The 16,829-nt window shown below is 35.9% G+C and overlaps 3 protein-coding genes across 14 annotated transcripts in view; 1 reads left to right on the top strand and 2 right to left on the bottom strand.

Moving 5' to 3' along the window:
* Positions 1–15: 15 nt before the first annotated feature.
* Positions 16–5,911, bottom strand: LOC126760439 (cytochrome P450 4ae1). 7 transcript variants are annotated; one of them, XM_050476073.1, is made up of 7 exons: positions 5,804–5,911; positions 2,729–2,994; positions 2,030–2,416; positions 1,901–1,970; positions 1,012–1,223; positions 490–849; positions 16–426 (listed from the first exon to the last, which is right to left on the bottom strand). In XM_050476073.1, the coding sequence occupies exons 2-7, from the start codon at positions 2,889–2,891 to the stop codon at positions 89–91; spliced, it is 1,530 nt and encodes a 509-aa protein (XP_050332030.1). In that variant the 5' UTR covers positions 2,892–2,994; positions 5,804–5,911; the 3' UTR covers positions 16–88. The 7 variants fall into 7 exon arrangements, with proteins under 7 accessions (XP_050332030.1, XP_050332025.1, XP_050332027.1 ...); XM_050476068.1 differs by having other exon boundaries at positions 2,729–3,057; positions 5,804–5,901; XM_050476070.1 differs by lacking the exon at positions 5,804–5,911 and adding an exon at positions 5,641–5,658 and having other exon boundaries at positions 2,729–3,057.
* A 946-nt stretch (positions 5,912–6,857) lies between these two features.
* Positions 6,858–10,094, bottom strand: LOC126758914 (cytochrome P450 4d2-like). The gene is made up of 5 exons (XM_050473360.1): positions 9,732–10,094; positions 8,239–8,625; positions 8,083–8,152; positions 7,450–8,015; positions 6,858–7,391 (listed from the first exon to the last, which is right to left on the bottom strand). Exons 1-5 carry the CDS (start codon positions 9,886–9,888, stop codon positions 7,018–7,020), a joined length of 1,554 nt encoding a protein of 517 aa, XP_050329317.1. The 5' UTR covers positions 9,889–10,094; the 3' UTR covers positions 6,858–7,017.
* A 1,651-nt stretch (positions 10,095–11,745) lies between these two features.
* The window catches only part of LOC126758919 (sex-lethal homolog), a 63,100-nt gene continuing 58,016 nt past the window's right edge, over positions 11,746–16,829 (top strand). For 3 of the 6 annotated variants that reach the window (XM_050473367.1, XM_050473369.1, XM_050473368.1), the window contains exons 1-2: positions 11,746–12,021; positions 13,016–13,143. In XM_050473367.1, coding sequence (XP_050329324.1) covers positions 13,082–13,143 — 62 coding nt within the window. In that variant the 5' untranslated portion in view covers positions 11,746–12,021; positions 13,016–13,081. Of the gene's footprint in view, positions 12,022–13,015; positions 13,144–15,586; positions 15,994–16,829 lie in introns of all 6 variants that reach the window. The other 3 variants (XM_050473371.1, XM_050473372.1, XM_050473370.1) reach the window with 2 other exon arrangements.

The following is a 16,829-nucleotide window of genomic DNA, read 5'->3' as shown; positions in this document are numbered from 1 at the left end:
AAACCGGTTCGAAAGTACTCTAAATATCACAATTGTATTGCTACTTTTTCACGCATCACATTGTTTAAAACTTGTACAGTATTTGCCCTTAAACATAAGCACGTGTTTTGAGTCCGACGTTAACCCCACTTTTCGAGCGTAACACAATTTTGATTGATGGCTGTATCGGTACACCGATAGGCAAGAGTTCGTAGTGACGTAGCACTTGCACGACGACAGTACGCATCTCAAAAATGGCAAACCTCTGTCCGATGCAATTGCGTGGGCCCGCGCTAAAGGGTATATTACTGAAGACATTGGCGCGTTCATTGTTTTCCAAATGACGTTCAGGCCAAAAACGTTCCGGCTCCGTGTAAACATCGGGGTCACGTAAGATCTGCCAGAGTAATATGAGCACATTGGTGCGCGGTGGCAGCGTAACGTCAGCTGGAAAATGTTGGCATTAAACTCGCTTAAACTATTATGAATAACACCACTTGAAATACTCACGCAAGACCAGCTCCTCCTTTAACCAACGTCCAATTACCGGTATGGGTGGGTAAAGGCGCAATGTTTCCTTAATTACACAATTCAAATATGTTAGATGCTGCACATCCGTATACTTGATCGGTCGGCTCGTATCAGTGCCGAAGTGGTTGCGTACCTCTTCAAAGAGTACACGTTGACAATTCGGGTGGCGTGACAGTAAATAGAGACAGAAAGAGATGGCTGATGTGGTGGTGTCGTGTCCCTCAAACATGAATGTATTAACCTCATCGCGTATTTGCGCATCGGTTAGCGGTTGCCCGTCGGTAGTGGTAGATTGGAGGAGTACATCCAGTAGTGCCATGCGTGGTTTTAAGCCGATATCTATGGATATTAGTACGTGGTTAAATAAGATGTGTTCGCCTATTTTTGACTATAAGTGAGTTTAAGGTGTCATTCTAAATATTAGTCAGTAGCGCTCTGGCTACCGTTCTTCGTCGAAATTCCATATTACTTGCTCCAAAATTTTATTTGTGTTGCACTCACCCAACATTTCGGCGCTCATTGCACTTTCCGTGCTCGCATTGTATTTGTTTTGCAACGCTGTGCGGCGTTCTTCAATAATTTGCTCGGTAAAGCGATGCATGATTCTAATGCCCTCCATTTGCTTTTCATACTGTTGGGGCCGCAGCAGCTTAAATAAGCGCGGAAAGGCCAAGATCGGACGTATAAAGCGTGTGGCAACAATATTCGTGACGCTGCGCGGTTGAAATGAAAAAAAATCAATAAATTTTACATTTTTCTAAACATTCTACTAATACAGGGTTTGTTCGGAAAGTAATGGGGCTGATTTTCTTCCGCTGCGACTGTACTTCGGAGCGTGCGCGCACCGACTGGATTCGGTAGAGGACGTTCCTAGCTAACGAACGAGCAGCTCCGAGCACCTGAAGAGTCAGGACAAAAATTTTCGCTCGACGTATTTCTGTGAGTGGTGCAAGCCGAAAATGCAGCGTTCTTTAGAGCAGAGGTACGAGATTTTATCTGTGTGAAACTCGGTAAATCTGCGACAGAGACGTTTGATATGATCAAGCAGGTTTACTCCGATGTTGCTTTAGCAAGAAGCGGGTGAGGTCGCTGATGAAGACCGGAAGAATAAGCAAATTCAATGTAAAAACGATGCTCAGACGTGGCCTCCCGGACTTTCTTTGTTTCCTTGCCTTAAAAGGCCGTTGAAGGGCAAGCATTTTGAGACGACAGAGGGGATCCAAGCAGCATGCACCTCGGCTCTCAAGGCCGTGACGGCTTCATTGCTTGGAAATCGCGCGAAAGTTTTTAAAGAATTGAACCGAATGGTTCAATAAATTTTTTTTAAATCGACTCAGCCCTATTACTTTCCAGACAAACCCTGTATGTTTAAATAAGTATTTATGCTCACTCATTCACGGCTTGTACAAAATCCGATTTGGCGTCCTGCTGCGCATGCACACATACGCCCATTGCGGTTTCTGATATTAAACAAAAGCATATAATTTTAATATGTCCAATGTTGTATGTATAAGCTCACCCGCTATCACATCCAACGTCATAAGTCCTATATGTGGATATATGTCCACAGCGGTTGCGCCATCCGCGAGCGTTGACAATTTCTGCACCAAGACACGACTTTGTTGCTCGAAAACATCCACAAACTGCTCGAGTATTTTGAAATGGAAGGTGGGCGTGATAATTTTGCGCATCATCTGCCATTTGCGATCGTAACTAAGCAGCAAACCTTCGCCCAACCAGCCGCGCAGCAGCCAATAAAGTTGATTCTTTTGTATATGCTTTTGGCTGCTAAGTAGCTCTTCGACATAACGCGGATCGGCGGTCACAACCATAAGATCGCGTAGCATTAGCGCGCAGAAACTTTTGCCGAAGCGCGTGACGAACTCTTGAAACTTCAAATGTAAATCTTTTGTGTTTTTGTGTTACATGAATTTCCATAGAAATTAGAAATACAATTAAAGCGGTGTTAAGCAAGTGTGGGCATTTATAAGACTAAGCTAATTGTACGCCATCTTTTTTTTTAATTTTCGCATGACGTCAACTTAGCAGTGCTACTTAGAATACGTGCTATAGTGACGTCAGCAAGGTCAAATAATTCCAAATTCAAAGTATACCAATTAGCATTACCGCGAACAGCGATACGGCGAAAATTTCTTTGGCGCGTTGGTGTCGTGTGTCTGCATCTGAGCGTGTATTTAAAATTTGATTTTTTACTCACTATCTGGCTGAAAGCGCGCCAACACGAGCATGCAACCCACGAACGGTATATTGGAGACGGGTGGTATGCGCTTGTAGAAGTCCTTATTACGCGTGCGCTCATATTGGTAGTGTAAGGCGAGGCAGAGAACTGTCGCTGCCAGCAGCATCAGCTCCCAAATCATCGTGCGGTTGCTTCGAAGACGCTTTGTTAGTTGTTTATTTAAATTTTATGCTTTAACTTCGACTGTCACTTTTCGTTGTGCTTCATGGACTGCAGTCTAATGTCTTTAAATACGCATTTTAAATATTGAATTATATCAATAAACTAAACTAAAATGCTAATCAGCGCTGCAATTAAAGTAGTTATATATAAACATTATCTTTATGGCACTGCAATGCTGCTTTTTTATACCCTAAACGGGGTAAGTTTGCACACATACACGCGAATAAGTCCCTCAGTTTTTGAGATATCTAACTGAAATTTTGCGTACGTCCTTTTCTCCCCTAACAGCTGGTCATTTGATTTGACCGCTGATATCGAACCACCACTGGGTGTAGCTTCATAGAAATTGACGCATCCAAATCAAGTCCTTGTATTTTTTATTTTAAAATATATCTTCACGAAATTTGGCACAGATTATTGCCTAAAACAACGCTTCAATCTCCCAACATATTATTCAGATCGAACTACTCTAGCATATATGTACATAGCTGCCATACAAACTGAACGATCAAAATCTTGTACTTGTATGGCAAACTTTTTATTTGCCAAGGTATCTTTATGAAATTCGGCACAGATTATTGCCCAAATCGACGTTTCAATATTCTAACATATTATTCAGATCGAACTACTATAGCATATATGTTGCTGTCAAATAAACTGACCAATCAAAATCAAGTTAAAAATAGTTTATGCCATAAGAAATGCATGCATGAAGGGTATTATAGCTTCGGTGCAGCCGAAGGTTTCGTTTTTTCTCTTATCTGTTATTCAAAAGCGACAGCACGCATTACACACATTTTATACGCTATTTCTATTTATTTGAGTATGTGTTTAATTAATTTATTGCTTGTACTTGAGTTAAATATATGTATAAAGTAAATTAAAAACTATAATCCACAGTTGACACAGCTGCTTATGCGGTACAATTTATGTACTTTAAAAATTATTTTATGGTGTCAGCTAATCACTCGTTCGTTTAAAGATGAATATGAATTGATAGCAATTTCAAGAAATATGTTTTTATTGCCGCTCACGGGACCTATTTTTAGCCACACTTAATCAATTAAATGTATAATTAAAATATTCTTCACAATTTCAAAGCTTTTAACAGTGATAACGGAAATCCACCAACGAATGCGTGCGCTCACTGCCATTTGACAGGAAGTACCGCTACTTCATTTCTGCGTGCCTCATTTTCTTATCTGCTATGCACTGTTCATGTAAAATGTATATGTACATTCGTGCTGTATTTCTGTTCTTAACATTAGCTTAGAATTACACTCATGAGTATTTTGTTGCAATATTAAAATCGTTAAAAAATCACTGCAATGACCTCATTTACATGCATATACTTGCGCATTACAACACATACATACATATACATAAGAAAAATATACTTTGTCACTCAATTATTCTTTATTTTTCTAATAATCATACATACACCAACGGTTGGGCATAAATAATGCTTCATTTTAGAAAAAAAGTTCGATTGACTTATAATAAATTTACACAAAATCATTTCCAATTATTTTATCAAAGAACGCTATTCGGCCACTACTCAAATGGCGTGTTTGAAGGAGTTGATACAAAGACCCCATTTGAGTAGTGGTGAAACGGCATCCTTTTATAGTATAAATAATTATAATTTTTATTTTTTTGAACGCTGCCAACGCCTCTCAAACAGCGTGCAGCACTTTTGCTAGCCCGCGGTTCACTGCCATCCAGCATTGTTTTCACCCAACTACGGTGATTTTTTTGCTTCAAAATTACACATGCACATATATTTGTGTATAAATGAAATACGAAATCTCATACGTACATATATACATACATACATACAAATATACATACGCATAATAATTATAATTTTTTATGTGAGGCGTGACGGTGGGTTTAGCCACGATGTGTTTTTAATACAATTAGAATCGTTTTTGTCACCTTATAACATGTTTTCAAAGTAAATCGATTGAGGTCAATTATTAAAATTATATTATTATTAAAACTACATAAATTATTTTATTTAGAACATCACTACAATGCACTACTTTGTAAACAATGAGCACACTGGTTGATGAAACAGCTGATGTTGTGAAATTCGGTCATAAGGCAAATGTCATTAACGAATTTGAAATTACATTTCTTTCTTTTATTACACTAAATAATTGTGTGCTAAATTAATCTGCTAATTTAATCACATAATTCTAATTGACGTGGAAACACGTTTTTATAGAAATAACTAATTAACGAATTATTTTTAAACGTCCGTTGCCAGCGGCCTGTTATCGCGCATTGCAATATCAGAAAAAAAATCTAGGAGCATTCAACGTCTCTAAGAATATTGAATAGTTGTGTCTTATAGCTATAAAAACGTGCATGTAAATACAAATGTCTATGTACGTGACTTCATAATTATTTACATACACATATTATTTATTTAAAAATATTTTAGCATTTTTTGTATTTTTTTTAACTTATCATAAATGAGTTTGCTGTTTGCTTTCACACATTTTACCCTTGCTTAAGTGCTCTGCTGCTATGCGCGCCCTACAAACACATTATCTCGGTTATTAAGGTGAACGTGACAGTGTTTATGCTTTCTATTTTACACACACACACATGCATTCGCAGTTAATGCCAACAACAAAACACACAATATTAACAAACTAATGTCGGCTGTGAATCACTACAATTGCAATTACGCCAATTACATGATAGCTGCCAGTCAGAACTTCTATAATTCAATCACTTTACAAGTATTTACGTTTAGCGCGCAAGCACAAACTGGTTATCTCGTACAATAATATTATGGACGTGAAATTGAATCTTGCGATTTATATCTACAAATGTAAACGTTTAGTTTTTTATACGCACTTTTGTTGTTTTAATAATTTTCCACAAGCGAGATATGCGGCAGTCGGACAAAGAGCAACATCACAACTAAAATGCTATAAAGATTTGCTTTTCCACTGCATTTAGTGCGAGAGTGTGAAAACAATTTGAGTGCTTACATTAGAGAGTTGACGTTTATCGCATGACATCACAGAAAGCCGAAGTGCTTTGAATTGGGAAAAGTAAACGAACACAGTGCTGCTCAAACTGTTGATGCGTAAATATTTGTAGTGCTGTTGCGAGAGGAAGTGATATTTGAAATACAGATTTGATTGCTTTTAACGAAGTTTTAGTCGCAAAACATAATTTCAATAAAAAAAAGCTGTTTAGAAAAGGAAACAATAAGCAGTGACATAAATATTAGGTCTAGTAAAAAGAAATTCATTATTTTACCAATATATTGCTTTAGTAAATTGTACAGGGTTTGTCCGGAAAGCAATAGCACTGATTTTGATCGTCTGAGAAAAGCAATCACATAGAAGTGGTAGCTTCGGTCGATACGAGAGGAATTTTGTTTCCCCAAGACGACGCCAGGCCAGACACATCGGTAAAAACTAGCCAAAACTCAGGGTCTTGGTTGTGATGTTCTTATGCATCCAGCTTATAGTTTGTACCTGGTATCAAGTGATTACTGCCTCTTCCTGTCTTTGGCAATTAATTTTGCTGGTGAAGAATATTATTTTACCTAAATCGGATAATTCTAATTAAATCATTCAATTCAATGCAAAAATAATGAATTTATTTTAATTCTTCTTCTTCTTTACTGGCGTTAGCAACGCTTACGCTATTATAGCCGAGTTAACAGCAGACATGGAGTCATGTGTAGAAGTTCACGCAAGTGTGGAAAGATCTCTGGTTGCCATTCACTTGGGAGTGGCCAGGAACGAGCTCAAGCAGCTCAGGACTTCCGGTCCTAGACCAAATAGGAAGGCGAGCTAAAGCGCGAAGGCGAAACATCCCCACCACAGGATTGTGCGCTGTGTTTGCGACCCGCACCGTAAAAAGGGCCCCCAATAAAAAGGAACAAAAAAAAAGATTTATTTTACTAGATCTTATATATTAGCATTAATATTTAGTTGTTTCTAGCACCGTATAAAAAGTGCTGCTGAAAAACAAGCTCCTGATTATTACGTCCAACCGATATCTGTTTTTTCGAAAGAACCTTTCATTTCCCCAAATTTTACAACCACCCAAACTTAATTCACTACTTGACTGCTCGTTGAAGCATAATTACGCGGCTTCAAGCCCATTTGACTGCCATTCTCGGAGCGTAATACTATAGTCAATGTTGGCCGCAATTCTTCGCCCAGCGGCAGCAACTCAAAGTGCCGCAATATTTTACTTAAAGTGCTCTTCATTTCTAACATGGCAAATTTCTGACCAATACAGTTGCGTGGTCCAGCACTGAAGGGCACATAAACGTACGTATTTCTCGTCTCGCCATCTTCAAGGGATTCGTTAAGGAAACGTTCCGGTCGAAATGCGTCGGGTTCGGGAAAATATTTCGGATCACGCTGCATAATATAAATGCCGATGGTAACATTTGTGCCGGCGGGTATCGGTTTGCCACCTGCGTAATAAATAAAAGTACTGTGTAATTAGTTTCAATTTGGTGCGTGTGTGCTTACGTATAATAACATCCTCCTCGAAGTTGCGTGCAATTAGCGGCACTGTTGGATATAAACGCAGGGTCTCCTTGATTACACACTCCATGTACTTCAGTTCGCCGAGGTCGCGTTGTGTCACTGGGCGATCTTTGTCAGCGCCCAGCACTTTACGTATTTCCTCAAATAATTTCGCCTGTACAAGGGGATGCCTGGAGATCAAGTGCAGACAGAATGTGAGTGCGCTGGAGGTGGTGTCGTGCCCCTCGAACATGAATGTGTCCACCTCTTCGCGTATATCTTTATTGCTCAGCGGTTTGCCGTCAATGCTAGACTGCAGCAACACATCCAGCAGCGCCATACGTCGTTTCAGGCCCAGTTCGGTGTCGCTGGCGGTTGGTGTGGCTTCGCTAATGCTGAGCTCTTGTTCCAGCGCAGCGCGACGTTCGACAATAATGCGATCTGTGAAATCGTGCATCAGCTTGATGTTGGCGTAGAATAATTTGGCTTCTTTGCGTGAGAGCAATCGGAAAAGCCAATCAATGCGCTGCCAAGCGTTTGTGAAGCGCCTGGCGAACATGTATGTAACGCTGTGTGTTATAGAAATTACCGTTGTTATCGGAAAATTCGAAATTTGCATGACCGACAGTTAATTACCTTATGACAGCCGATACGTAGGGAAATTCAGGATTCGTTTGCGCATTCACTTTAGTACCCATTGCAGTCTCTATGTACAAAAATATGTAAAGCACTTGAAAATTAATAACTGTTCAATTATTTGTTTAACTGCAGGCGCTTGAGGCCACCAATCACCTGCAATTATATCCAATGTCATCAAACATAATAGCGGAGCTATATTTAGTACCGTTTTTCCGTCAGCATATTGTGCCAATTTTTTCACCAGCACTGTGCTCTGTTGATCGAATATTTCCACAAATTGCTCGAGTATTTTAAAGTGAAATGTTGGTGTTATGATCTTACGGCGCGCATGCCATTTACGGCCGTTGCTTACGAGCAAACCGGTGCCGAGCCATGGATGTAGTAGATCATAGAAGTTACTTTTTTTAATATATTTCGAACTGCTGAGTAATATCTCAACGTCGGCAGGATCTGAGAATAATACCGCCAATTGATTCAGCAGCCATACGCGATAGCATGGTCCATACTTCTGGCGATTCTGCATAATGAAATCTATAATGTCTGGAAAAAATAGATAAGGGTGAATAAAATATTATTTAACTGTTGTATGCATAAACAAGAAAAAACGTTAACTTCGGTTGTACCGAAGATATAATACTCTTCACAATTACGAAAGACCTCTTACAAGAACTTGATACCGATCGTTCTGTTTGTAGGGCATCTACATGGTTTGTCGGAAAGTAATAGGACTGATTTTCTTCTGCCTGTATTTCGGAGCGTGCGCGTACCGACTGAATTCGGTAGAGGGCGTTTCTAGCTAATGAACAAGTGGCTGGTCAGTTGTCTCCGAACATCTGGAGAATCAGGTGAAATATTTTCGCGCGACGTGTTTCTGTGAGTGGTGCAAGCCGAAAATGCAGCGTTCGTTAGAGCAGAGGTACGCGATTAAATTTTGCGTAAAACTCGGTAAACCTGCGACAGAGACGTTTGATATGATCAAGCAGGCTTACCCAGATGTTAATTTGAAGTGAAAACCATGCTCATTGTATTTTTTGACATCAAAGGCATCGTTCACCATGAATTTGTTCCTCCTGGACAAATAGTCAACGCCAAGTTTTACGTGGAAGTCCTCAAGATACTCTAACGAAGGGTCAAACGGGCCCGACAAGACATCGATTGGAAGATGCAGCACGACAACGACCTGGTTCACACCGCCTTTCTTGTGAACAGCTACCTAACCAAGGCCGACATTCCAACGCTTCCTCAGCCGCCCTACAGCCCAGATGTGGCTCCCCGGACTTGTTTTTTTTCTTTGCCTGAAAAGACCGATGAAAGGGGAGTCAAGCAGCATATATGTACATATGTAGCTCGGTTCTCAAAGCTATTCTGGAGAACGCCTTCCGTGTCCCCTCTGACAGCGCTGCATCGACGCAGAAAAATTATGACATCGCATTCATCAGACTTTCAAGTAGATATAATCCTTTAAGGCAAAGCAAATAAAACAGTATTATTTGGAAACCGAAAACGCAGTGTAACACATGTTACACAAAGCGGCCGCAAGTTTTGCATAACTGATAAGGCCTTGAAGTGCAAGTGTAGTAATTTTACAGACCTAAATTTTGCGCTGATAACTCCGCTAAAGCACACAAAGATTAAATGGCACTCACCTGCTTGGCTTTTATCACGATACATGAGCACATTACCCAACACCGGCAACGGCTTGGGTCCTGGCATGTAATGTATCATATCATTGCGACGTTTCTTCAGTAAATAGTCGCCGAGTACGAGCAGAGCAAACAGTAGCAGCAATAATTCGATAAACATTGTGTCTTAATATGATTTTTATTAGACAATACGGTCTCAGATTTGCAATAATTTCGTTGCCGTTTAACGTAACGTATACATACATATATACTGCGTATATATTTAATCACTATTTCAACCAGTTCTAATTTTAAGTCAGGTACAACTGTTTCAAATCCGCAACTCAACCGATTCGCTTGAAAATATGCGCTCAACTAAATAAAAGTTCCCCCAGTGCGCCTATTTCCTACTGTAAAGTCTATAAACTCAATCAGGTATATGTACATACATGTATACATAAGTGTAGTACGTGGGGCATATAAATAAACACGTTTACAAACAGTGGGACTCTGTTTATTTTTGCGCTGATTACACTAGTCAACATTGGAGAAAATCAGCTGAACGAAAAGCGACAAACTTGTAGCTTCATTGGAGCTCACCGACAGCAAACAACCTCGATCTGTATGACCAATTGAATACTATTGATAAGATCAGGAAGCACAAGCCTATGTGTAAAATCCTGTAAATATATTTATCGTAGAAGGTCGTGTAAAAATTTCATGTCGATCGGTTCAGCCGTTTCGATGAAATTTTTCTCATCGACTTAGAAACATCGTTTAGAGAAAACGCGTTTGAAGTTTGGGAGCCGATTACACTTGTTAGACATTGTTTAGAAATATCTCTCATAACTTCGAAACTGTCGATATATGTATGTATGTACATATGTATATACAAAAAAAAAACAATTTTTTTAAGTACACATGTCGAACATAGACGACCACTTTTGAACATTTTGAAAAGCCATTAAGCTGCGATTTCAATGACAAGTGCAAATTTGTTGAATAGTGTTTTTATTTGTATTCGCTTTAAGATAAGGTTTTATTCGAATGTGCAGGTGAGAGTACACATCTGAGATTCTTGTACTCTTAACATGTTTTGGAGAAGCAAATTAGATCTGAGCACTACAGACATATGTACATATTTACATGAACAAACAAATGTGAATAAAGAGAGGAAACTTTTACATCATTAGAGCAAGGAGCAAAAAAACTACAGTTAGAGCGATAGAACTAAACCATTTGGCAACTTTCATACATCCATGCATGTACATATAAACAAATTGTATTTGAAAAATAAATTTTATCACACTTAAGGGCACAGTTACTGAGGCAGCTGCACAACTACATAACTGTGTCCGTAAGAACGTGTGTATTTTAATATTTGACAGATGTCGCTTACAGTCTGTCGCGCTCTATGTGTTCCGGACGTGACTGATGACATACAGCCAAAACTGCTTATACCGTCGGTAAAGAATATATTTATAAATAACGCAGTTTACATATACATACATATGTACTTCAACAATTGAAATTTTAAAATCATTCTTTTTTTATAATTTTTGTTGTATGCTTTGTAATGGAATTATTATTGCATTTAACAGTTAAAGTTTTTTTCTTCTATTTTTAATTAATTTAATTTTTATTAAATTTCAGTATTATTTTTGCATACCTTTTTTTTACGAAATATGTAGATATTATTGATAGTTTATAATTATTTCGACATATTTAATTATCGTCCTTATGATTTTTTTATGGCATTAATTATCACCATAAACTAATATTTGTTATTAATTTATTAATATTTTAATACTAAATAAAAAACTAAATTAAATTTATATTAAATAATTTAATTGAATGCTTAAGCAATAATGTCATTTATATTCAAGCAGCTAAATGGTGGCAGTCATCAATCATTCGTTCAATCTCCATGTTTTCTGGCAACACTGCGCTACCAACTGTCAACAGTTTACCCAAAACTTCAGGCAATATATTCATCTTGCTTTCGCCCATACGCTTTCAAGCGTACGGAAATTTTTCGAGCAACATTTTCGCAGTTGACTGCGTCAGTTCCACTTTGACGGCTGTGAGAAAAATTTCGTATATTTAACGCGCGAAATTTTCTCTATTTTAGTGAAACAGCAACCTAGAAAACTGGTAGAAAAGTGCAAAAAAAGCTCAATAAATACATAGAATAGTGGCTAGAGTTGTAAAACGGTAGTGCGTGCACGCTGTTGCTAAATAAAAACTTATAAAAGTACACTGAAGTGTGTAGTGTGAAAGAAGTGTTCTTTACGTGCTGCGACCGTGTGTAAAAGTAAATATTCTTATATTCAAAGATTTCTGGTGTATATAAGTTTTTGGCTTATATATTCTTAATTGTAGTAAAACTTTTTGTTATATTAAACAATCTTCAATATGTAACGTTTAGCACATTTGTTAAATTAATTAACTTGCTCAAGTTTTTTTTGTGCCAAAATAAAATGGCGCTGATTGTATGGTGTGGTATAGTCGCATGGCGGCCGAAATGTATGCGGCGAACGCGAGCAGCAACTGCGCTACTGTGTCAGGGACCGGGTTGTCATAGTTTTTAATACATGCTATAAAATATGCAATTCCATCTGTGTATTTTTTTAAAGTGTTGTTTTTATAGCAGAATAATAAATACTTTCGCTGTTTATTAGCAGCAATTTCAAATTTTTATTTCTATGCGATGCTTAGGTATAGCTGCGCTGCTTCGTATGTGCTGCTAACGTATATTTCTGCAGTCAAGCATCGTGGCAGCGAAGCTAATCCAACGAGTTAAAAGAGCGAAAAGTAGCTCGTTTATTGAATTTTGAATGGAGAAGTTTTTTGCGCTTTCAAAAATATGCACCTTGGCATTGCTAGTCCGTGTGTGTACAAAATATATAGTAATATTTATAAATTAAAAAGCCAAAAATGCGTTTGTTTAACTATAATTAGATAGTTTGCCAAACCTAGAGAGTGGGCGTAGAAAGTGCTCTTGTAGATGAAAGGTAGAACTTGCAAAAATTTACGATAACAAGTTGAATGACCCTCCATCTTGCCAGTGTCATTTTGTTATCAGTATTAGAAAAAGAGATAATATACTAAATATCATTTTTATTGAAATTTTGTTTGCAAATAAATTAATTTTCCTTAATCATGCCACAACGTTACATTACATCTGAGTAATTTCATACATACATATGTATAGTATATGTAATATATTTTATTATTCACTTTAAGACATCTGAAACATATTGCGCCGTTTTTGAATTGCTCATACTTACTTTTGTGTTTTTTTTCAGTTTTGTTTTGAAGACTTAATTTTGCTGGATTTCATTAGCAGCGCTGAAACAGTTTTTTAATAACTAATGTTTGGGAATATGAATAATGGTGGCCATGCGCCATACGGATTCAATGGGTATAGACCGAGGTATTTATGAACATACTATTTATTATTTTACTTATTTACATATAAAATTTACGAAATTAGTGACTCCACAATTATGTAGAAAAATTAATATCATTACATGTAAGGTAATAGTATCCCAAATTTTATATGTAATGCACCTTTGAATTCTCAATTTCTAATTTCAAAGCTTTAACTTTAAAGAGTCTCGGAAAATAGTATTAAAAAGTTTCCACACTTGCTTTAAAATCAATTTGTATTTTTTTGCGGCAGTCAACAGCAAAAGACAGTCGAAAAGATAATCGATGCAAAAAATTTAATTTTACTTGTATTATGTTGTAAGCAGACACAAGTATGCACTTATTCTCTTTTTTACAATACCACCCTTGCATCTTATTTTTTATAAACAGCCACGTGCACTTCCTGCCAACGGTTCGTCCGCTGCATTTCTTTGCTGCATTGTTGTTTTCATACATTTATGGTCTTTTTGTTTTGTTGGCACTTGAGTTTATTATTTTCTTATAGTATATATTCATATTTATTCTTATGTATTGATTTTTTGTGTAGTCATACACATAAATTGCTATTGAAATTTTGCCAAAGTAACTGCTGTGGAATGAACACAGATTTTTTCCAATATTTTATTTTGGTTGACTCGGTTAGGTAGAAAAATTTAATATGGGTGGGTTATACTATACAATCGTTTACAAATATGCACTCTATCTCAGCAGAATTTGAATGTTCTGCAATTACATACTCATAAAATTATAAATAAAATGTAACTTTAGCAAAATTCCTTGACATAAATCTGCCTTAAAAATTGCTTGACCATTTGGCTGCTGTGCATGGTTTGTGGTTTTCTTGTACTCTGCCCAATTCCGTTTAACTTGCCTCTAGCCGCCCAATCGTCTGTGTCATTGCCAAACAATTCACAACTAATTTTACTTATTCTCTTACTTTACTAAAATTTTTAGTTTAATTTTATTTTTATACGTATTTGTTGTGCCTTCGTCTGTTTTCTAGCCAAAAAGTATGCTAAGATATGCATACTTTACATTTGGAGTGCATGAAACGCTACATAAGATCTTGCAACAAAACCGAATATACGTTAAATGCCACATAACTGCCTGGTAGCGACTGGTGTTGCTGTGGTTTTTGGTACGCCATTCCTGTTGTAAATACATGTAGTAGTTTTTTTATAGTGCAACTAGCGTTTCAGTTGCTTTTGCTGTTTGTTCACTACTTTCTGTGCCATTGTCGTCTTTTTCGCCCATTGGTCCACTTTTCTAAATATTATATATTGCTGCTTTTATGTTTATTCCTTGGGCGTCCCACTGTTGTCTATTATCCACCTCAACTGGCATTTGGCATGTTTTGACCGCATTTCCCTTGATTTCCATAACTGCTCACATAGTTGTATACCATGTTATTTGGTAGATAAAATTCTTTGCATTCATGTCAATTTCCGGTTGTGCTATTTTCAGAAATGTCATTCGTAGGTTTTGTTCGAGCAAATTCAAATTTTCTTATATAAAATGTACTTTATCGTAATTTAAATTTAAATATAATTTATAATTAATGTTCTTCTAAAAGCTACCTTTATTTAATACTTTTGTTTCCAACATCGCTGTTTAGCAGTGGCAGCATATACATAATATGTGCATATACTATCGAAAATCGATATCACACACGTGCTTTTGCTAAGTCGTGATTTGTTTACGTACATATGTACATACATACATATGTATCGCGTTTACCATGGCAAAATATAGCTAAAATATAAGCATTAACTTTTGGAATACTATGTATTTACAAAATTTGTTTTCAACCAGAAGTGTTCAACCATTAAACTTATTTAACTAAATTTTCTTTTCTCCCATCATTACTCTTGATATAATTTGTGTGCTTTGTTCATTAAAGAATCTCTCTGCCTTTATGCAAGGGCTTATTTGATTTTTCTTCTTAACCGTTTTTTATTTAGTGTTTGTTAGCGGCAACTCAACCCCATAGCCAGTGTAGGTGTTTTGACCTTTCAAGATACATATAATTTGCCTATAACCATCGACTGATTTTTTCTTTTTTTTTTGCTTTTTCGCTTTCTTGTCTTTTAATATTGTTGGCAGTGTTTGTGTAGATATACATACGCTACCAAGGTAAATAAATTAGCATTGACAGTGAGTGGTTTCTACAGAAGTCAACTCAAATGATTAGAAATAAAATAAATGAAATTTAGTATTAGGTTTATGGACACGTTCAGAAAAATCTATTTAAAATACAACTTTTATAGCACCAATTATTTGTTTTTTTATGTTTTTAGCGAAAGTTATTAATAAGAATAATTAAAATTTTTTTTAGTAGTTTTAAGTAGTGTGCAAGGTTTCTGTGAGTATTGAGTACTTATCAAAAAAATATAAAAGAAAAACTAAAAATAGTGAAATTGCTTAATTAAACTAATTTCTTCACAAAGTTCATTCTCACTTATACTATATTAAAAAAAAATTTAAAAAAAAAATATCAACACGCGCAAGGTATTGTGTTAAATTTAGCACTAATTTGCTTGTAAAAATAAATATACAGTCAGCGTGTAAATAATGCAAGCAACAATATAAAAGTTATATAAATTGTATCCCAAAAAGCCATAAAACTCAACAAGTATACATATATAAATTGCGAAATTCATAATTCAACAAGGACAGCAATTAAAAATTTCCACATCAACAGCAGCAGCAACAAAAATAAAATAACTGCGTAGGGTATCCGACGAAGCCATATTTGTTACTGTGAAACAAACAAAGAATATAATTTTTTTGGATAAAATTGCAAACGTGTGCATCAGCAGGAGGCATTAAGGAAAACCGCAACTACTATGTACCGGTAATTGTTACACAAATACATACCTACATATATTTTCAGCAACTAATTCATGTTACATAATATATAAACATTTTTCACACGCTTTTTCTATAAATACCCAAACGTGTGTGCATATAGTACATACAATATGTACATATAACTGGCTAATTCCCTAGTTTTTCAACATTGTTTCATTGCACATTTATTCGTTAAAAGGTTAAAATACTTCTGAAATGTATGTATTCAAGCACATTTCTCTCATTCTGAATTTTAGCAAATTTTAATTACGAACAACATTTTTATACTTTTCATTATTAGAATATTTGAATTTGATTTTATTTTCAAAAATGGTTTCACGGACTTAAACAAAAGCCAATGCGGCTGTCATAGAAAGAGAAATGTAAGGAATATTAACGCGTTTATACGTACATTTTATTTTATATTTTTTTATTCCTTTTACTGTATTTTTTGATATGTTATATTTTTTAACTTTTACTTTTTTTTTAAATTTAATAAATTTAATACATTTTTTTTTAATTTTTTTTAAATTTAATAAATTTTTTTTTTATTTTTTTTTAATTTAATAATTTTTTTTATTTTTTTTAAATTTAATAAATTTTATTTTTTTATTTTTTATGTTTTTTTTTTGTATAAAAGCATTTTTCTAAACGAGCATGTGAACGCCATTTTATGCCTGCTATAACTGTTATCGATTATCGATACTACTAGGGCATTTGTCATTTATTACCGCTGTACTACACATTTCATATAGATAGAACTTTTTAAATTTATTTATAAATATTATACATCCTGTTATGAAGAATTATTTTTATTATAATTGTTTCACAGTACATATG

This window comes from Bactrocera neohumeralis, chromosome 5, assembly GCF_024586455.1.
Source record: "Bactrocera neohumeralis isolate Rockhampton chromosome 5, APGP_CSIRO_Bneo_wtdbg2-racon-allhic-juicebox.fasta_v2, whole genome shotgun sequence".
NCBI lineage: Eukaryota > Metazoa > Arthropoda > Insecta > Diptera > Tephritidae > Bactrocera > Bactrocera neohumeralis.
This window is presented reverse-complemented; position numbering and strand designations above follow the sequence as displayed.

What these genes read in the sequence shown, in the direction of transcription:
- LOC126760439 (XM_050476073.1), bottom strand. Translation starts at nt 2,891, where the DNA reads ATGATTTGGGAGCTGATGCTGCTGGCAGCGACAGTTCTCTGCCTCGCC. An exon ending in GGCGCGCTTTCAGCCAGATA is followed by an intron (nt 2,417 to 2,728) that starts GTGAGTAAAAAA and finishes AAAACACAAAAG; the next exon opens with ATTTACATTTGAAGTTTCAA. An exon ending in TTTGTACAAGCCGTGAATGA is followed by an intron (nt 1,224 to 1,900) that starts GTGAGCATAAAT and finishes TCAACCGCGCAG; the next exon opens with CGTCACGAATATTGTTGCCA.
- LOC126758914 (XM_050473360.1), bottom strand. Translation starts at nt 9,888, where the DNA reads ATGTTTATCGAATTATTGCTGCTACTGTTTGCTCTGCTCGTACTCGGC. An exon ending in GACATTGGATATAATTGCAG is followed by an intron (nt 8,153 to 8,238) that starts GTGATTGGTGGC and finishes TTTTGTACATAG; the next exon opens with AGACTGCAATGGGTACTAAA. An exon ending in TACGTATCGGCTGTCATAAG is followed by an intron (nt 8,016 to 8,082) that starts GTAATTAACTGT and finishes TATAACACACAG; the next exon opens with CGTTACATACATGTTCGCCA.